The sequence below is a fragment of the Coregonus lavaretus genome (genome assembly GCF_964263955.1).
Source record: "Coregonus lavaretus genome assembly, chromosome: 22".
In the NCBI taxonomy this organism is placed as follows: Eukaryota; Metazoa; Chordata; class Actinopteri; order Salmoniformes; family Salmonidae; genus Coregonus; species Coregonus lavaretus.
Window position 1 is genome coordinate 8,015,602 of NC_140009.1, and position 23,128 is coordinate 8,038,729.

General features: G+C 41.6%; 1 protein-coding gene across 1 annotated transcript; it reads left to right on the forward strand.

Annotated features, from left to right (window-relative positions):
• Positions 1-1,624: 1,624 nt before the first annotated feature.
• On the forward strand, positions 1,625-10,847 carry LOC311149484 (olfactory receptor 4F6-like; the record flags this gene model as incomplete). The annotated part of the gene is made up of 2 exons (XM_084186676.1): positions 1,625-1,641; positions 9,920-10,847. The coding sequence occupies 2 exons, from the start codon at positions 1,625-1,627 to the stop codon at positions 10,845-10,847; spliced, it is 945 nt and encodes a 314-aa protein (XP_084042802.1).
• Positions 10,848-23,128: the final 12,281 nt, after the last annotated feature.

Sequence of the window (23,128 nt, forward strand, 5' to 3'; positions counted from 1 at the left end):
TGATGATGACTATTTGGCTATTTTTACTATCATTATTTATTATCATACCAACGAATATCAATGAATAACCTAAATATTGAGCCATCGATATAGCGGTTTTACAATTTGAGTGGAAAGTCTAACTGTAGCAAATAGCCTGATTGCGCAATAAATAATATATATTTTTAAACAACCTAATGGGTTATAAAAGTAACCTAAATAAAATATACATTTAAACATGTAGCCTACAAGTGACTGTAAGCAAATTTAGCAGGTGGATTTCTCACTTACCAGTCCTATAGGAGACGGCTTAGTGGACTTACACATAGGAGTGTAAGTGGCCCCATACTGTTTCCAATCCATTAAATATTTTGAGGAGGAGTTGTTGTTTTTTGACAGCTGGGTTTCTTTCTTGTCGAGACGGAGAAAAGCGGATCCATTAATTGATATAACACAAGTGAGAGAGAGAGAGAGAGAGAGAGAGAGAGAGAGAGAGAGAGAGAGAGAGAGAGAGAGAGAGGCAGGGGAGGTAGAAACAGAGGTGCACTTTCTCCTTTACTGTGATAAATATTCCTCACAAAGAGATTCATTATTCACAGAAATGACTACATTTATTCCAAATTTTAACTTATTAAACCCAGAGTAAAAACTAAAAATACTAATGGGTGAAGGAGCAATGGCTCCTCTTGCAGCCAAATATGTATTTGCCTGCCATAGCCTGAGGGACACTGAATAATTAGCCATTCTTGTGATTTTCCTATTCATTGTAAATGTTGTGGGCCTATGTAGCCAAGTATCTATGATCATATGCTATCCATGTGCGTTTCTTTCGCCTTTATCTTAATCTGTTACCCAGTAAACAGCACCCTACTGACAAAAAGCTCTAAAATGAGGCCGAATGATAATTATTTTCCTGACACTGGTCAAAGACCCAAACAAGACATCTTTGAATATAGCCAAAGGGAACGTGATAAGATAATTGTATCGGAGTCCCTTTTTGACATGCCGGGGGGTAATTCTGACCTCTCGAAAGAACTGTTAAACGTATCTAAGCGCCAGACGAGAATGCACCAACATATAGTCACTCTTAGTGATTATGTGCGTCAAGGCGTTATTCCACGGGGACTCAGGTGGCAAAAAGAACCATCATTGGGACAGCGCACAGATGATTTCTGTGAGCGCTGGTGTGCCATCCTGAACAAATGCTCTATTGATTTAATGACATTAATTGTTGACCAGTTGAAAAATGATTTTATTGAAATGGATACCACGATTGAAGAGAAATGCACAGCTCTGCAAAGAGCTGTTAAAGATGATGGCATATTCAATGAATTGATGAAAACTAACCAAGCGCTCCATTACAAGTTGTCTATAGAATTAAAGGAGCTTAAAATCAAGAAATTCAACCAAGACAAAAAAGACAAGGCCGAGGACAAAGTCTACTTCTGGAGAAACCCTGACAAAAGAAGTCCTCCTCCTCCTCTCCATGACAGACGCAGGAGGGGGGCCGCTAACTTCTATCCACTCCCGTCTGACCAACGCTCTACAACTATCGCCTCATCCGCTTCCAGCGCCAGTTTTTTATCCAACGAGAGACTGGGTCGACGGAAGAGCGGAGGTGGCCGCGGTCACGTGTACCGACGAGATGCCGTACACGACGGGGTAAGAAGAAAAGACAACCAGAGGCAGAGGGGGCCGTTCACACGGTCCCAGAACCCACGGGACTGAGTGTCTTTAATTTATCAAGCAAGAGATTGAGTCCTGCCCATGTCTCCTTGCTTAATAAAGGGTTCTCTTTTGTGCCTACAACTCAGTGCAACGATTTCGATGTTAATGTAGACATGTTTAAGTTTTTTTTAGAAACTTCCGTTTAAGGGAATACTTCATTTCCCCTAATCGTGATATTTAAACTGCACATGTAGGTGGCTCACCTGCACATATTCCGACTCCTTTCAGAAGTAAGAGTTATTTTGTACCTCCAGCCAATCGCAATCACTCTATTGAGACATATTGCAGACTCGTTGAAAAATATGTTGGTAATCTCCTTAAGAACAAACAGGAGTACATATCTTTTCAAAATTTACCCAAGGATGAAAAACAAGCTTTGCTTGATTTACAATCCGATACGTCAGTTCTTACCCGCCTGCTGATAAGGGTGGGTCAGTTGTACTCATGGATAGGACAGTTTATGTAAATGAGTGTCACAGACAACTGCTTGACAACACCTTTTACAAGAAACTCAGAAGTGACCCCACTTCCCAATTTCAGAACAACTCCTTTTCTGTCCTAGATGGGTATTTAAGTTCTGGTCAAATCACCAAAAAAAGAACACGATTTTTTGGCTATTCAACACCCTAAATTGGTACTTTCTATACTTTGCGGAAATTACACAAGAATGTTACAAAACCTCCAGGGTGCCCTATTGTAGTGGGCATTGATGCAATAACAGCCCCTTTATCGACCTATGTTGACTTTTTTATTAGATCTCTCGCAGAACAGCTCCCCTCCTTTGTAAAGGACACCAGCAGTATGATTTCTATTATTGAATCTCTTGATCCTCTCCCTGATAATACCTTGTTAATTACTTTTGATGTTGAGTCGTTATACACGAATATTCCACACGAGGGCGGTATTGAAGCCATGGAACATTTTCTTCTACAACGTGACCCTAATGAACTACCTTCCAGTGCATGCATTATAACATTGGCTGAAATAGTACTCACACACAACTACTTCATGTTTCTAAATGATTTCTTTATTCAGACGAAGGGTACAGCTATGGTATCCCCTATGGCTCCTAACTATGCTAATTTGTATGTGGTGTACATTGAGAAACAGTCAATTTTCAATCCTCTCAAAAATGTTTTCTTGCCTAACATTATTATTTGGAAACCGTACATTGATGATATTTTTGTTCTATGGAGGGGTGATTCGAAACAGCTCCAGGCATTCCATGCTTTTCTTAACTCTTGTTCTGAGCACCTGAGATTTACTATGCAATCTGACATAGGTCAAATCAGTTTCCTTGATCTTCTGATTTTGTGTGAGGATAATACACTGATCTTTACATGAACCCTACTGATCGTAACAGTTTGTTGAGGGCTGATAGTTGTCACCCGCTTCCTTTGAAAAACAGTTTGCCCTACAGCCAATTCTGTCGAATCAAAATAATTTGTAAAAAACAATCAGATTTCGACCGTAATATGGCTGAGACGCAAAGAAAATTCAAGGAGAGGGGGTACAAAAATGGTCAGATTAATACTGCCATTGAGAAAATTCAAAACAGATCGAGACCTGATCTCTTTCAAGGACAGTCTCGCAAAAAGAAGCATTCTTGCGTTCTAACTACACGCTATTCAAAGTGCTCTGAACAAATTAAGGGAATCGTTCACAAATATTGGCACATTCTAAGATCCGATGACAGTATTGGTAATGTGTTTTCAGACCCTCCCTTGGTTGTATTCTCGCGGGGCAGAAATCTCAGAGATCAATTGGTAAACTCTGATTTACCACCCCTAAATATCCCTGCACAAAGTCTATTTGCGCCTCTACCGGATGGAAACTATAAGTGTAACGGCTGTGCTCAATGCAATGGCACTTACAAATGTAGATCCTTCAAACACCCCCAAACAGGGAAACAGATCCCAATCAAAGGTGTTATTACGTGCTCCACTAAGGCAGTTATTTATCTTATAACTTGTCCTTGTGGTAAAAATGATGTGGGTAAAACAAAGCGCGAATTAAAAGTACGAATCTCGGAGCATCGTAGCACCATTAGGTGCAAAAACTCGACATACCCAGTCGCTGCCCACTTTTTGGAAGAGAACCACTCGATTTCTTCCCTACGTTATATCGGCATCGAAAAGGTCACCCTCCCTAGGACCACCCTAGGAGAGGGGGTGTACTCGACAACTTATTGATAAAACGAGAGGCTGCCTGGATCTTTAATGTAAAGACCCTTGCTCCCTTCGGTCTCAACGTAGACTTTGATTTGAAGCCATTCTTGTGATTTTGCTATTCATTGTAAATGTTGTGGGCCTATGTAGCCAAGTAACTATGATCATATGCTATCCATGTTTTTTAAATGTTGTTTTTATCTGTGAATTGGACAATGCTATTAGGCCACACCCGGCCATGATTACAGACACCTGCGTGTGTCCTTTGACACTATATAAACTAGTGACCCGCAGTGTTTGTCATTATACTCTGATGAAGACAGCTTGTCTGTCGAAACGTTGGTTATCAGGATATTAAATTATTGCATCTGAGCTCCTAGAGTGTGCGGCTTTCCTTTTCTTTTCCAAGTGTTTTACGCCGTCAGCCAGCACCTCGCCTAAATAGGTGTGCGTTTCTTTCGCCTTTACCGGACACTGAATAATAACATCTGCATAGTAAATAGTAACTTACTTATTATTATTGTTATTGCTATTATTGCCATTACCATTATTATTGTTGTTTATCATTCCAAATAGTAGTGGTATGGGTGGTAATGGTAATGATGGCAGTTTAAGGGTAGTAGTGGTAGTAATTATATAATGGTGAAGATGACCGTTATTTAGTTATAAGTTAGTAATAGTTTCATTTAGTTAGATTTGTCTATTTATTATATTTCTATAATTGACTGTTACCATTTTGTTGTTATTTATTACCATTTTGTATTATATTTGTTATTGTTTGGCAATATTGAGGCAATGTTTTTCATGCAGAGAGAGAGAGAGAGAGAGAGTTTGAGTTTTAAATCATCTTTATTGGGTCTGGGAGCCCACCACACAATAAATACTCATACAAAACCGTAGTTACACATCAATTAAAAACACAACTCCAATTCCTCCTCCACAATAACAAAACACAACAGCCTCTGAATACCCCATATACTCATAAACAGATCAATATTGTTGACAAGTTTATAATAGGCAAACTCAACCCTTATTCTCGCTGCCACTAACACAAAATTAAGCAACACAACTACACTTTTTTGGCTAAACCTGTACTTTGGCCCAAATATATACAGTTGGGAAGAGAAAACCTCTAGTCTTCATCCCATCTCTGCCGCACTGAAGCCCCCCTGGTAACCGTGGAGCGGAACCCATCTGAAGCTCCTGAGTGGCGCAGTGGTCTAAGGCACTGCATCGCAGTGCTAGCTGTGCCGCCACTAGAGATCCTGGTTCGAATCCAGGCTCTGTCGCAGCCGGCCGCGACCGGAAGACTCATGGGCGGCGCACAATTGGCCCAGCGTCATCCAGGGTAGGGGAGGGAATGGCCGGCAGGGATGTAGCTCAGTTGATAGAGCATGGGGTTTGCAACGCCAGGGTTGTGGGTTCGATTCCCACGGGGGGCCAGTATAAAAAAAAAAAAAGATGTATTCACTAACTGTAAGTCACTCTGGATAAGAGCGTCTGCTAAATGACTAAAATGTAAATTAAGCTGGCCTGCCCACAGCGCTTCACTCTTTCCCCAATTGACTCTAGCAGAGGACGCCCCCTCATACACCTTTAAAGCGTTTGAGAGAACCTTAACATCCTAGAAATCCACAGCATGTTGACGCATTTCACTGTCATCAGTGGTCACCTTCCCATCAGGGAGACGAAGGCAGACCATCTGTTTACGTTGCAATGTCGACTGTCCTAGTTTTTTTTTTTTTAAGCACTAGGCGCATCCATATCCTTGAGGGAAGCGAAACGAGACCTAATCAAGGCACCCTTCACTCTTTCGTGCAGAAACAACCTCAGTTCATGTTTCTTGTCCTGTAAGTTCATGACTAGTCCGGGGTCATTCTGAGTGAGCAACTTTAATTCAATAGATTTGATGTCCTGTTCAAAGGCCCTGATAGTCTCTTTAACTTCAATTCGAGACAGAGCAGTATACTGTTGACAAAATAATCGTATTTGGGCCTTCCCAACCTCCCACCATTGTCTCAAGGACTCAAAATTCCCTTTTGTAACCCTCCATTTTTCCCAAAACAACAAAAACCTTTCACAAAACATGACATCATGTAACAATTTAACATTAAAATAACAATAAGATGATGACCTTCGTGGACAAGTGAATATCAACAGTGACAATATGGTGATCAGAGAAACCCACAGGAGTAATGTCACACCTTCCAACCCTACTACAGTATTGCTCAGATACATACAACCTGTCTAACCTTGATGCACTGACATGACCTTCATTAACCTTTAGCCATGTGTACTGCCTAACTTTTGCATTCCTTACTCTCCACACATCAGAAAGCTCAAACTCAGTTAACAGACCAGACAGGCAAGTGGCTGACCGCAGGTGAGTTTCTTCAGCGGTGCGATCAACAGTAAAATCCACTGTACAGTTCCAGTCCCCCCCTAAAACCATACACCCCTCTTGGTCACACTGTCTTAAGGTTTCCTTTATTTTATCAAAACCAACAATACGCTCTGTACCCTCATTAGGAGCATAAACATTCACAAAAAAAAACAAAAAAAACATAACATCCACCTGTTGTAGATACCACAGTCACCCCTAAGCCTGAAGAAAACAAGATTGCCACCCCAGCACTGAAATTAGTACCATGACTGAGTATATGCTGCCCTTCCCACCACATACCCCAGTAAACCTAATTTTCCTCATCACTATGTGTCTCCTGTAGGAAAACTACATTAAGCCTTTTCTGTTTTATTACTTCTAATACCCAAGCCCTCTTATTCCTGTCCCTTCCTCCATTAATATTGAGAGAACCTACCCTTAGTACCTCCATATAGAAAATAAAAAGGAAAAGCAGAAGATACCACAGAGAAACCAGACAAAGAGCATAGAACACCCTATGAGGCATAATCATCATCATTATTTAAATTTTCTCTTAACCTGACCACGTTTCCCACCACCTTTTGCTGCTGCAACAGCAGTAACACATTTCCTCAAGCGAAACCGCTTCTTCTCACTCACCTGGTCTAACCCCACCGTCTTCTGCAACATCACAGCTGACCTCACAAACTTATCAACATCAAAATAATCTGCCAATTTGACAGATTTCCCAAAAGTCTGATCCAGAAACCCATTTACCTCCTCTAGATCGTAAATTGAGTCCTCACCAGCTGATATCGTATCGAGAGATATCCATATCCTTCTCCTGATCCTCCTCAACTGAGGCCACAGACCACTGACTCCCCTCTACCACATCCCTTTCAACACTCCCCACTTGCACCCCATCACTCGTACCAGGCATCTCCTCCACTACCTGGGAGACTAGCCCCACCTGAACCCCATTACTCGTAGTGGGCATCTCCTCCACTACCTGGGAGACTAGCCCCACCTGAACCCCATTACTTGTAGTGGGCATCTCCTCCACTACCTGGGAACCTAGCTCCACATGAACCATCTCCTTTAACCCATTACTTGTAGTGGGCATCTCCTCCACTACCTGGGAGATTAGCTCCACATGTACCCCCTCCTGTACCACAGAACTCGTACTGGGCACCTCCTCACCAGTCTGAGGAAATGGCCCTTCAGATCCATCCTTACCTTCTACAACAATATTTTTCTGCTGCATAACATTTCCCTCTGGTACAAGTTGCAACTCTGTGCCCTCTACATGGACAACTTGTTCATCAGCAACAGATGCTTGTGGCTGCTCTACCACTGTCAGCCCACCTCTTCCTACATCAGTGGGCCCAGGCGTTACGAGGACCACCTGCGCCCCTCCCTCTGCCTTCTCCCTTTTCGGGCAAGCATGTCGCTTATGACCAACATCCCCACACTCAAAACACAGTTGACTACCCGTACTAGCATAAGCCATATACAGTCTATTGTCATACTTGACTTTAAACGATAACTCCAAAGTCTGCTCCGGTGAGTCCAAAAACATAAACACCTGTCGCCGAAACGACATAACCTGTTTCAACGACGGGTGTTTGCAACCCAACGGGACAACCTTAATTGAACTTGCAAACTTCCCAAAGCGCAATAACTCGCGCTCCAATAGCTCATTTGGAATAAACGGCAGTACATTTGAAATCGTTACCCTTGTTGACGGAGAAAAAAGCGGCATAACTTGAATAAACATTCCTTTAAGAAGTACGCCATGCTCAACCATACGATCAACAAGGCGCTCTTCTTTAAGAAATACCACCACCGCTTTATTCATCCGTGACGCATAAGCAACATTCTCATATCCTACCTTCTCTCCTACGGCGACCAGAAACTCCTCCACCCTGACAGTAGCTTCAGTAACACACCTAAAGCCGTGCCGAAGTGACAGGGACGGCGTCCCCATTCGGGCCGCCATCCCCACCAAAATCAGGGTCATTTCGACACGAAAAACAATATACTTAATTCTACCACAACAAAGAAATAGAAATAATAACCTTAATCATGCATAGAAGAAAAAAGGATATCACCAAGAAAAGGAAAACCCAGGATATCTAACTCTACACAACACTCGCACTTAGCACTTACTCAAACAATTCCCAGCATGCACCAAACACTCCCAGCATGGAGGGAGAGAGAGACAGAGAGAGAGAGAGAGAGAGAGATTTTTCACAATTTCATAGTATTATTTCAACCTCATATTGTGGAAATATAACACACAGGAAAATCCCATTTTTGCCAAAGATGCAGGTTTTGTTTTGTTATATTTTTTATTGAACGTTCTGAGAATATGTTTTTGTTTATTATTATTTTTTATACAGGAGCAGCTGCCTTCTTGGCCAGGTATCCCCTGGAAAAAACTCAGGTTGGCATTTATTGTCATGAAGGCAGCTCTGCAGAGTGGTCACTAGCTGGCACAGCCACAAAGTCATAAAATCGGATTTTTATATATATATCTTTGCGTGATTTCCTGGATATAAATGGATATAAAACGTTGTTTCCTGAGGTTTCAAATGCTTTGACTATCAGCCAGAAACTGCCATAACATATTTCGTCAGCCTTGATACATAAGCTACTGCTGTTTTATAGTTATTTTCTTCAAGTGAAACAAGGTCAGGTGGTTTTCAGATGATCACATCTGTATTACTTAACATTATACATTTGTTTTTTCTTTGAATAAAATTAAACATGTTTTTAAAACGAATCTATTGTCGTGAGAATTGTGAATAGTTGTATTTCTGTTATGAAATTGTCTTCAGTATTTCTAGTCTTTCATTCTGTGTTTACTTCCAATTGAAGCAAAAGTGTTCTGGTTAGATTTTGCATTGACATAATGAACCCATATTATTTTATGCTCAACGTAATCTATAAAAAAAATGTTTAGAAAAAAAAAAAAAAAAAAAAAAAACATTTGTAAAGTGGTTGTCCCACTGGCTATCATAAGGTAAATGCACCAATTTGTAAGTCGCTCTGGATAACAGCGTCTGCTAAATGACGTAAATGTAAATGTAATGTAAATGGAAGCTGTGTAAATGATTGCTTTCAGGGTTTATTCATAAAGTGATTGCGCTGTCACATTGTTAGACATAATAATCTATGCCATACAATGCATTGCTCTTGAATAAACATCAATCATTTGATGTCTTGTGTTGTTGTAATTTTCATGGAGATATTTTTACTATTATTATTTATTATCATACCAACGAATATCAATGAATAACCTAAATATTGAGCCATCGATATAGCGTTTTTACAATTTGAGTGGATTCTAAATGTAGCATACATGATGCCATGTTTCTTTGCGAGAAAATAGAGAGAGAGAGAGAGAGAGAGAGAGAGAGAGAGAGAGAGAGAGAGAGAGAGAGAGAGAGAGAGAGAGAGAGAGAGTATAAAGTAGGCAAGATGTGTTTTAGCCTCATAAATTCATCATGAATTCCACTCAGATGTTCAACCGCTCGGGTCCATGCGATGCACATACTTTTGACAACGGAACGGAAGAAGACAACCACAACTTCGACCTTGAAGGCTGCCTTTTTTTGTTCATATTGCCATATGATGCGGTAGTTAATGTGCTTGCTTTTGTTTTTTCAATACTCACAAGCATCTCTTTGGCTGTGAACGGATTCACTTTGTTGGGACTGAGACACTCGGAGGACCTGTCTTGGGAGCCACGCTACGCCCTGCTGAAGAACTTGATTCTGAGTGACATGGTGCAAACCATCAATTTGGGCCCCTTTGTGACCCACTGCTTACTGCAGAGAAGCACAATGAACTTTGACACCTTGTGCCTCCTCCAGTATTTCACCGGCAGCGTCTGCATCTTCAGCAGCCTCATCACCATCACCTGCATGGCCATTGAGCGCTACCTGTATGTGTGCCATGCCCTCCACTACCTGTCCATCATCACCCCACTGCGCCTTCGCCTCACGGTCGGCCTCACCTGGGTCTTGTCCATCAGCGTTGGCTGCATTAACGTCACCCTGCTACACCAGGGGAAGGGGGAGTATGGTACAGCAACCTCTGGACTCATATGTGAGCCTGACATCGTGGAACAGCACATGGGCTTCCCCAGGGTAGCGGCTATCACCCGCAAGCTGGTGGGCTTCATCCTCACCCTGCTCTGCCTCCTCAGCTACTTCTTTGCCTATGTGCGGATTCACCAGAACGCCCGCGACGCTGTGGTGCCCTTCAACATGGTGAACAAGCGGGCACGCAACACTGTGCTGTTCTACGGTGGGATGCTGTTCCTGCAGCTACTCCCTATGTTCCTTAAGATCACCTCAGATGCTCTGTGGGAGCTGGAGGGCACAGGGGCCATGATGGCCCCCCTGACTGCCCCCTCTGGGGCTGGGCCCTCACTGTCAACTGGAACTGTGCACATCTCTCTTCTAATTATCATAATCATAACACCCTGTATCAATCCAATAATCTATGGCATTTGTCATTGGGAGGTGCGTCAGGCACTGTTCAGACTCTTCTGGTGGAAGGGCGAACGCCCTGAGCTGGAGCTGGAGCTTGAAAGGATGTAGGTGAGGTCACAGCACAGGGCAGGTGTGTTTGAGTGAGGCAGGGGAGAGCTGGGAGAGGGGTCTCCCAGATATGGCAGCTGAGGAGAGGGACGATGAGATGCATTCAATTTGGAAGGAGCCATAACATATTTCGTCAGCCTTGATATATAAGCTACTGCTGTTTTATAGTTATTTTCCTCAAGTGAAACAAGGTCAGGTGGTTTTCAGATTATCACATTTGTATTACTTAACATTATACACTTGTTTTTTCTTTGAATAAAATTAAACATGTTTTTAAAACAAATCTGTTGTCGTGAGAATTGTGAATAGTTGTATTTCTGTTATGAAATTGTCTTCAGTATTTCTAGTCTTTCATTCTGTGTTTGCTTCCAACTGAAGCAAACGTGTTCTGGTTAGATTTTGCATTGACATAATGAACCCATATTATTTTATGCTCAACGTAATCTATAAAAATGAAAAAGGGCGGCAGATAGCTTAGTGGTTAAGACCGTTGTTCCAGAAACCGAAAGGTCGCTGGTTCTAATCCCCGAGCCGACTAGGTGAAAAATCTGTTGATGTGCCCTTGAGCAAGGCACTTAACCCTAATTGCTCATGTAAGTCGCTCTGGATAAGAGTGTCTGCTAAAATGTAAAGAAATTTTGAAAAATAAAAAATGTTTAAAGTGGTTGTCCCTGGCTTTCATAAGGTAAATGTACCAATTTGTAAGTCACTCTGGATAAGAGCGTCTGCTAAATGACGTAAATGTAATCTGTGTAAATGATGGCTTTCAGGGTTTATTCATAAAGTGATTGCGCTGTCACATTGTCAGACATAATAATCTATGCCATACAATGCATTGCTCTTAAATAAACATCTATAATTTGATGTATTGTGTTGTTGTTATTTTCATGGAGATGAGTGTCACTGGATTTTGCAGGATAATGGATAATTGGCTATTAACAAATTGGCTGCAGTGGTTCACATTGCAATCAATACCCTGTTGCCTGCTAGAAATTAGGAATCATTTGACCTGCTGCTATTTTCCATATTTCCCTTCCCTCTTTTGTAGTATTTTTTTAGGGGGTAGAACAGCTTTAATACTGCAGATAGATTGTAACTTCCATCAATATAATTGGCTGCATCACTTCCAATCCCCCATGTTTTATTTTGCAAATATATACACTAGCGGTAAAACGTTTTAGAACCCCTACTCATTCAACGGTTTTTCTTTATTTTTACTATTTTCTACATTGTAGAATAATGGTGAAGACATCAAAACTATGAAATAACACATACGGAATCATGTAGTAACCAAAAAAGTGTTAAACAAATCAAAATATATTTTATATTTGAGATTCTTCAAATAGCCACCCTTTGCCTTGATGACAGCTTTGCACACTCTTGGCATTCTCTCAACCAGCTTCATGAGGTAGTCACCTGGAATGCATTTCAATTAACAGGTGTGCATTCTTAAAAGTTAATTTGTGGAATTTCTTTCCTTCTAAATGCGTTTGAGCCCATCAGTTGTGTTGTGACAAGGTGGTGGGAGGGGGGCGGGGGGGGTCAGTCAATACGGAAACTTTCAAGAACTTTTAATGTTTCTTCAAGTGCAGTCGCAAAAACCATCAAGCGCTATGATGAAACTGCTTCCCATGAGGACTGGCACAGGAATGGAAGACCCAGAGTTACCTCCGCTGCAGAGGATAAGTTCATTAGAGTTACCAGCCTCAGAAATTGCAGCCCAAATAAATGCTTCACAGAGTTCAAGTAACAGACACATCTCAACATCAACTGTTCAGAGGCCTTCATGGTCGATTGCTGCAATTAAACCACTACTAAAGGACACCAATAATAAGAAGAGACTTGCTTGGGCCAAGAAACACGAGCAATGTACATTAGACCAGTGGATATTTGTACTTTGGTCTGGAGTCCAAATTTGAGATTTTTGGTTTCAACCGCCATGTCTTTGTGAAACGCGGTGTGCGTGAACGGATGATCTCTGTATGTGTATTTCCCACCGTAAAGCGTGGAGGAGGAGGTGTAATTGTGCTTTGCTGGTGACATTGTCTGTGATTTATTTAGAATTCAAGGCACACATAACCAGCACGGCTACCACAGCATTCTGCAGCGATACGCCATCCCATCTGATTTGGGCTTAGTGGGACTATCATTTGTTTTTCAACAGGACAATGACCCAACACACCTCCAGGCTGTGTAAGGCCATTTTTACCAAGAAGGAGAGTGATGGAGTGCTGCATCAGATGACCTGGCCTCCCCACAATCCCCCGACCTCAACCAAATTGAGATGGTTTGGGATGAGTTGGACCGCAGAGTGAAGGAAAAGCAACCAACAAGTGCTCAGCATATGTGGGAACTCTTTCAAGAATGTTGGAAAAGCATTCCAGGTGAAGCTGGTTAAGAGAATGCCAAGAGTGTGCAAAGCTGTCATTAAGGCAAAGGGTGGCTATTTGAAGAATCTCAAATACTACATGATTCCATATGTGTTATTTCATAGTTTTGATGTCTTCACTATTATGTAGAAAATAGTAAAAATACAGTAAAACCCTTGAATGAGTAGGTGTTCTAAAACTTTGGACCAGTAGTGTATATATACATACATACACATACATACATACATAAATATACATACATATATATACATATCCTTTAAAAAATATATTTTTTCCTTTATTACTTTCCAACCCCATCACCTCTCCCTTAATTGGAGTAAACTAGTGAACAACAATGCTTAGGCCTCTACTTCCAGCTTATACATACTATATACATTTTATGGACACAGTCAATTTTACATTAATTCTATTTTGTTTGTTTTTACTCCTGAACTTCCTCTACCCTCAACCGCTCTGATCATTTTCATGATGTCCATCCGGTTTGCCTCTACATGCCACATCCCCCAAACTGTGCTCTTTCACAAAAGTTCTCAACCTATATACTTATTATGGACACAGTATGTTTTACATTAGTTATTTTGTTGTTATTAGTTGTTATTAGTCCCAACCTTCAGCTCCATTCAACACCTCCCATCTATCTCTTAACACCAACCATATTGGATTTCTACTTGCCATATATTTCTCAACTGTACTGTGATGTTTCACAAAAGTTCTGAACCCTTCTATTCTCATTGTTTCTACAGATTGTAAATTGAAAATAAACATTTTTGCATTATTACATTATCGATCGATTGACTATGACTTTTCAGATCACCCAGTAGTGCTATCTGCAGGGTTAGCTCCAGGTAAATATTGCAATCCTTCAGTCATTCCTGGACCTGTGACCAAAAACAAGCTACAAATGTACAGTACCAAAACAAATGATCTAATGATTCTGTCTTTTCACAGCAAAATCTGCAGAGCTGGAAGATTGTATCCCCAATACAAATAAAAGTATATTGGTTGCAAGAATTTTGTATAATAATTTAAATGGAAAAATTCTAAGTTTTGAACCCGGCTTCCTTTTGCCTATCGGTTTCATACCGATAAAGACAGATTCAGGTTGGATATTCGACGGATATTCGCCTGTAGTTTTCCTTACGTCCACAAACAGCAGTTAGGGACCGTCAACATAGTGTCAAATCTAATTTTTCAAATGTTAAAAGCTCTTTAACCATTACTCCTAAAACGTTAAAAACGGGTTCTAGCTAACCAGATGGCAGAGACACATATTGCACACACATAATTTAAAATAGTGATTTACATCTCACACTATTTTAAATTATGTATTATAATGGTTTTAATTCAATAGAGCCTTGGTAATGTGAACCACACACCTCAAACAAGGTTCATAATGTACACTCAGTGGATCTACACATTGCACACCCTTTTGTTTGGCAATTTGTATCTCAAGATATTTCAAATTTCAATCCTGCAGTCCTGCTGCATGGTGGGAGTTATTTCTCCTCCTTTCCACTCTATGTCCACCCAGTCGTCTTTTCCATGGCAGGATCTTCTCATTTTGAAGTAGTCTCTATTTTTCATGTAAACATAATGGGATTCTGATTAGTTATTGGCAAATGAATACACAGGCCAAAACTGTATGCTGTTTTCCTTATCAGCATAATCTAGTAGAGGTAATTTCCTTTATGCCCCATTCTACACACAGCCTAAATTATAGGCACTGAACCATTTACAGGAGAATAATAGAAGTAGCATATAGGATCCAACCCTATCGCAGAGTGAATAAATGTCGAGTGTTTGTAGACTTTAAGAAAAAATTACTAAGTGACAGTTTCATCAGAACGTGCTTAAAGAAAGTCAAATCACAAAGATCACAGATGACAAGGCCCACCAAGTCTATGACAATAACACATTAATTGTAAGCACCAATGTAAAGTGTGTTTTGTCAAAATAAATCTGAAAATGTCAGTTGTTGAACATAATACTTATATTTGCCATAGCAATTTATGATATATGCAGTTGATGAATATTCCATGTACCAACACTACACTCTAAATATTAGGGGTTCTACAAGGGTTCTTCGAAGATCTTCAAGTTATTTGAAGAACCTTAGGGTTCTTGACACTGAAAATTGCCCACAAAAGGTTCTTCCAAGAACCCCATAGGCGGTGGGGTTCAACGAGGAACCTCCTTAGTTGGTGGGGGTTCTTGCAGGAACCTAACTGCCCAACTGAAACATTTGGATTTGAATTTGAAAGGACAGCAGGTGCAGGCACTTAACTGAAAAATATAAAGATTTTTAAGGTAAGGTTTGTCCCTTGTATGATCTAAATTGATATTGTTTTATGATGACACTCTCAATCTTTTCATATTTGTACAAATCTTTCTACAACAGAAAATGGACACAATTCAATGGATATGAAATCAACAAAGAGGTAAGAATATATACTGTAGGCTATAAGAATATGTTGAAGGCTAGCAGTATTGGGTGCAGATGACTGAACTGCTCACTTTTGTGTCTGTAGGTATACAGATGAGGAGGCATACAAAGGTATGTCAATTGGTATTGGTATGTTATGTAGATCACATTTACCATCCTCCTCCCTCTTCAATGAATATCCCATAGGCCTCTACATTATGGACAGGGTATGTGTATGAAAACCATTATTAAAACAGTTGTTTTCATTCACATTTACCACAAAAACCAAGGTATGAATACTGTCATGTGCATGTTTTGTTAATCGTCTGTATAACTACTATTTTTTGGATTCACAGACTTCACCCTCCCTACACCTCTGATGAATATAACAGGAAACCTGTTCAATCACCATGCTCTGCAAAATCATTCTGGCTATGGATACGGAGAACATCAACACATTAACATCAACACGCCAGAGGATATACCCATTGGACTTGGGGCTCTGCTGGGAGTTTACCTCATATTTTGATTTTTTTATTCTGCTTTGCCACTAAAATCATAATAAACACAGAGAACTAAAATATTGTTTTATTGTTGTTATTGTTAAGTGTATTATTCATAATAATAATGATAATAATAATAGGGGGGGGGGGGGGTATCCCAAAAGGTTTTTCAAAAGGTTCTTTGAGGATCCATTAGAAGGGGTTCTTTGAAGAACCCTTTTAAAGAGTTATTCAAATACCTTATATGGGTTCCCCCACAGTTTTAATTTGAAGAACCCCTAAAGGATCCTCCAGGAATCTTTACTTTTTAGACTATACATGTAGGACGGACATTCCCACATACAGTATTCACATACAAAGCTTTCAGCTACGTTCTTACCACTCAGAATCCAGAATGGATATGACAATGGGGCCAGCACAGGACCTAATAAGCCCTTACAACAATCTACTTTTTGATCTTCTTGACTTCTTATCTGGTCAACTGCTACTGTGTGTCAAGAAAGGAGCCCCAATTTGGGGTTAGTGTACTCCAGTAAAAAAGGGCAGGTTTAGAATAGAAACTATTGCCCCGGGTCCCCGTTCATAGGGGCATGAGAGACTAGTCAGTGGTAGAATTGAGTTGGTACTTTATTGGCCCAGACACACACAGACCCACAAGGTTCAGGTCACTCATGGACAGTCATTTTTTTTTCTTCACATTGACGAATTGTGTCTTCTAACTGTCCAAGAATAGGATCCAAAGTGTTAGGAAATATTTCTTCCCATAAATACAAAGGAGGATGTCTCTCCTCATACCTCTGGCACTTTAGTCAAACATCCAGAAAAACGTTATAATGAGGTGTGTGTGCCCTTTGGATGACTCTCTCCTTACAGAGAACCCCTGTGGTTCAAGACAAGAGCTACCCTCCCCCCTTCAGTCTGCTCTGTGCATGTCTGAAAGTAACAGAGCCAGCAGCCAAGAGAGTTTTTCACAGTATGTCATTCAATTATTACACTTATGAATGTATGTACAATTCTATTATGTATTAGATCCAGTACAATGGAATAACTAACACCTGAATTTGAATGCAGCGTGTTCCGATTCCTCCTCCTCTTTCTGTCCAGCAGGGTCAACCAAAAACACTTGGACTGATGGTTCATACAGAAACTGGGGAAGCAATATAGAAATGTATTGATCCCTTAAATTATTTTACTATCAAATCACACATATCACAACCCTAATACCTCCTACCAAATATTTACCTAAATCAATTTTGGAAGGATTTTACTCACAATTAACTTCCAGTGGTTCTGGTCCACATTCAATAAACTCAAGACAGCATTGTAGTTACCGAAGTTCACCTGAAATAAATAAATTCACATGCTTGCCACTAAGCCAAACAAAATGTATCAATAGTTAATCCTTTAAAACTCCACTAACATATTTGATTAGTACCTTGGGCAGGCTTTGCTTGCGCACTAAACGTCTTTCTCCATTTAGAATGACTTGGTCTGAGTAAAAGTATGCTTTAGACTAACAACAACCAGTTTAGTGGACAACATGACAACTAATGTCACAGTACCATGCAGCTGTATACGCCAACTACAAAGGACAGTTGCACGTATTTCCAAACAAATGTGGACAAAAACATAACAATAACTATTACAAACAACAGCAAGTATTGCATTGAGTGTATAAGGATGACCAGTGTACAAGCAAACGTAAGTTGCAGTGATCTTGTGCAGAGTGTTGATGGCAAAGTTGACAGATATACAGAGCATCAAGGCCCTCAGGAGCACCCATCCCTGCAGTTCTAGAAATGACATTGCCATAATCTAATATGAGAAGGATGGTCATGTGGATCAGGGTTACTTGTTAGAGGGAGAAAAGTAGGAGCGTTTTATTTATGTTTGTATAAAAGCAATGCACTGGGAACAATGGATTTCGCTCTATTCCAGATGTGTGACCCAACACGTTTGGCCCCGTGTGGGCAGCCCTTATCAGCCTCAAGTAGTTATGGCCCACAGTCATATATTAAACAGTAGATGGGCTGATGTCATAGGCCAACTGTACAGTTTATTTACTCTTTTAGAGGCCACCCTCAGGCAAATGAGTCCGGTACATCTGGACCAGAACCAGGTTATTCTCCAGTGATGTGACCCTCGTCAAAAAACAAGTCCAGAAAATAGTGACGACTGTACTGTCACTACAACAGCATCCCCCTCTACTGTCCAGATCCCACAGCTGACTTAACATTTACCATTGCACTGAGCTGTAGTAATTCTTCATTAACATTCACACAGCTGTGAAAGTGTTTTTATCGCTGCTAACAAACAAGATTTTTATCTTGCAAAGTCAAATTTAACAGATCTAGTTAGTAGTATATGTTTATGTACCAGGGAAAACAAGGCTTTTGGACTTGAAATGACTTACCAGAGTTACACAAAAAGCTTAGTCTTTGATATTTCAACATAGTAAGGACAAAAACGCTTTTAGACCTACAAGCTACATTGAAGCTTCAGACTATATAGTTTCTGTGGGCCAGTTGACAGATAGTTGTTTACATTAACATGGAAAAGCACGGTCTCCAGTCCGACTGGGTAAAAGCATTAATAATGCTTTTAATAGAAGAACCTGTGTTGCTTAGTTCGTTGACTATAAACATTGCCAGATTGTTGACATGACGGTGTCTGTATCATTCAGCAATAGCAACTGTTATCTTTCTGGTGGCAAACAGACTTGCTGTCTCCAGCTGACCATTTGGTTACTGGCCACGGCAAATGTGTGTATCTGTCATCTTATCAAAGACTACGTTGTCCTTAACCACAACTGTTTTCCAAAGGGAAAAAGCAGAGTCATATAGACATTCTAAATTAAAAGGCTCAGACCTTTGCGTGACCCTGTACAACACTCTGTCGTTCTCCGCTAACATCAAGGCGGTGACCCGATCCTGTAGGTTCATGCTCTACAACATTCGGAGAGTACAACCCTGCCTTACACAGGAAGGGGCACAGGTCCTAATCCAGGCACTTGTCATCTCCCGTCTGGATTAATGCAACTCGCTGTTGGCTGGGCTCCCTGCCTGTGCCATTAAACCCCTACAACTCATCCAGAATGCCGCAGCCCGTCTGGTGTGCAACCTTCCCAAGTTCTCTCACGTCACCCCGCTCCTCCACACACTCCACTGGCTTCCAGTTGAAGCTCGCATCTGCTACAAGACCATGGTGCTTGCCTACGGAGCTGTGAGGGGAACGGCACCTCCATACCTTGAGGCTCTGATCAGTCCCTACACCCAAACGAGGGCATTGCGTTCATCCACATCTGGCCTGCTGGCCCCCCTACCTCTGCGGAAGCACAGTTCCCGCTCAGCCCAGTCAAAACTGTTCGCTGCTCTGGCACCCCAATGGTGGAACAAGCTCCCTCACGACGCTAGGACAGCGGAGTCACTCACCACCTTCCGGAGACACTTGAAACCCCACCTCTTTAAGGAATACCTGGGATAGGATAAAGCACACCCGTCGCTATGAAGCGGGCCCGCCACCCAAAAATGCTTGTGCCCCCCCCCCCCCCACTTGAGGGAATTTATTATTAAATATACGTACTGTAGGCTAACTAATAATTGTGCCCTGCCCTCCCATGCATTTCATATGCCCCCCTTAAGACTGAGGTCTGGCGACGGGTCTGGGATAAAGTAATCCTTCTACCTTCCTTTACCCCACCCCCCAAAAAAACATATTGTAAAGTGGTTATCCCACTGGCTATAAGGTGAATGCACCAATTTGTAAGTCGCTCTGAATAAGAGCGTCTGCTAAATGACGTAAATGTACAATGTAAATAAAACACTTCAGGAATTCTAGTTTTCGTCAAAGACAAAAGGATTCCCTCTAAGATAGTCACACAAATGTAAGCATTTGAAAAGCCTTTATTAGTGTATTTCTTATTATTACCTTGTAAAAGTTGAATGTAGTTACAGGTGAAGATGGACCTGCGATGTTGTTGTTAGTAGTGGTCCACTGTAGGTCAATTGGTAGAGCATGGTGCTTGTAACGCCAGGGTAGTGGGTTCGATCCCCGGGACCACCCATACTTAAAAATGTATGCGCACATGACTGTAAGTTGCTTTGGATAAAAGCGTCTGCTAAATGGCATATTAGTTGTGTAGCTCTAGCATTTATTTTAAAAAATGTAAAATGTAATAATTTATAATTTATGACAAAAGAAGATTACCGCAAATACTCAGATGTGAAAGTTTACAGGTTTATTCAAGAAATTGGATGTAAGTAATCTGCAGGCTGTCCTCCATTAAAATAACGAATGGTCTTTGAAGGACTAGTAGCCTGCTTACATGAGCACACATTTGAAATAAATATACCACTGGTGAAGAATATGAGACCTGTTGAACCAAACATAAGGGCCTATGGTTGATAGGAGATGAGTGTCACTGGATATTGCAGGATAATTGATAATTGGCTATTAACAAATTGGCTGCAGTGGTTCACATTGCAATCAATACCCTGTTGCCTGCTAGAAATTAGGAATCATTTGACCTGCTGCTATTTTCCATATTTCCCTTCCTCCTCTGCAGAGCCATTGGCTACTCTCCCTAGTGTTAAAAAATATATATATATGTATATTTTGTAGTATTTTTTTAGGGGGTAGAACAGCTTTAATACTGCAGATAGATTGTAACTTCCATCAATATAATTGTCTGCATCACTTCCAATCCCCCATATGTTTTTTTTGTGCAAATATATACACTAGCGGTCAAAAGTTTTAGAACACCTACTCATTCAACGGTTTTTCTTTATTTTTAATATTTTCTACATTGTAGAATAATAGTGAAGACATCAAAACTATGAAATAACACATACGGAATCATGTAGTAACCAAAAAAGTGATAAACAAATCGAAATATATTTTATATTTGAGATTCTTCAAATAGCCACCCTTTGCCTTGATGACAGCTTTGCACACTCTTGGCATTCTCTCAACCAGCTTCATGAGGTAGTCACCTGGAATCCATTTCAATTAACAGGTGTGCCTTCTTAAAAGTTAATTTGTGGAATTTCTTTCCTTCTTAATGCGTTTGAGCCAATCAGTTTTGTTGTGACAAGGTAGGGGGGGTATACAGAAGATAGTCCTATTTAGTAAAAGACCAAGTCCATATTATGGGAAGAACACCTCAAATAAGCAAAGAAAACGACAGTCCATCATTACTTTAACATTTACATTTTTACATTTACGTCATTTAGCAGACACTCTTATCCAGAGCGACTTACACATTGGTGCATTCACCTTATAGCCAGTGGGATAACCACTTTACAATATGTTTTTTTTTTGGGGGGGGGGGGGGGGGGGGGGGGGTAGAAGGATTACTTTATCCTATCCCAGGTATTCCTTAAAGAGGTGGGGTTTCAAGTGTCTCCGGAAGGTGGTGAGTGACTCCGCTGTCCTGGCATCGTGAGGGAGCTTGTTCCACCATTGGGGTGCCAGAGCAGCGAACAGTTTTGACTGGGCTGAGCGGGAACTGTGCTTCCGCAGAGGTAGGGGGGCCAGCAGGCCAGAGGTGGATGAACGCAATGCCCTCGTTTGGGTGTAGGGACTGATCAGAGCCTGAAGATACGGAGGTGCCGTTCCCCTCACAGCTCCGTAGGCAAGCACCATGGTCTTGTAGCAGATGCGAGCTTCAACTGGAAGCCAGTGGAGTGTGCGGAGGAGCGGGGTGACGTGAGAGAACTTGGGAAGGTTGAACACCTGACGGGCTGCGACATTCTGGATGAGTTGTAGGGGTTTCATGGCACAGGCAGGGAGCCCAGCCAACAGCGAGTTGCAGTAATCCAGATGGGAGATGACAAGTGCCTGGATTAGGACCTGTGCCGCTTCCTGTGTAAGGCAGGGTCGTACTCACCGCCTTGATGTTAGCGGAGAATGACAGGGTGTTGTCCAGGGTCACGCCAAGGCTCTTCGCACTCTGGGAGGAGGACACAACGGAGTTGTCAACCGTGATGGCGATATCATGGAACGGGCAGTCCTTCCCCGGAAGAAAGAGCAGCTCCGTCTTGCCGAGGTTCAGCTTGAGGTGGTGATCCGTCATCCACACTGATATTTCTGCCAGATATGCAGATATGCGATTCGCCACCTGGTTATCAGAAGGGGGAAAGGAGAATATTAGTTGTGTGTCGTTTGCGTAGCAATGATAAGAGAGGCCATGTGAGGATATGACAGAGCCAAGTGACTTGGTGTATAGCGAGAATAGGAGAGGGCCTAGAACTGAGCCCTGGGGGACACCAGTGGTGAGAGCATGTGGTGCAGAGACAGATTCTCGTTTGGATCAAGAAGGTCATTCTGAGAGAGATAGCAAGAGAGTTGGCTAAAGACGGCACGCTCAAGAGTTTTGGAGAGAAAAGAATGTAGGGATACTGGTCTGTAGTTGTTGACATCAGAGGGATCGAGTGTTGTTTTTCTGAGAAGGGGTGCAACTCTCACTCTCTTCAAGACAGAAGGGACATAGCCAGCGGTCAAGGATGAGTTGATGAGCGAGGTGAGGTAAGGGAGAAGGTCACCGGAGATGGTCTGGAGAAGAGAGGAGGGGATAGGGTCAAGCGGGCAGGTTGTTGGGCGGCCGGCCGTCACAAGTCGCAAGATTTTATCTGGAGAGAGAGGGGAGAAAGAAGTCAAAGCATAGGGTAGGGCAGTGTGAGCAGGACCAGCAGTGTCATTTGACTTAACAAACGAGGATCGGATGTCGTCAACCTTCTTTTCAAAATGGTTGACGAAGTCATCCACAGAGAGGGAGGAGGGGGGAGGGGGAGGAGGATTCAGCAGGGAGGAGAAGGTGGCAAAGTGCTTCCTAGGGTTAGAGGCAGATGCTTGGAATTTAGAGTGGTAGAAAGTGGCTTTAGCAGCAGAGACAGATGAAGAAAATGTAGAGAGGAGGGAGTGAAAAGATGCCAGGTCCGCAGGGAGTCTAGCTGCCCGGAGCCCTGT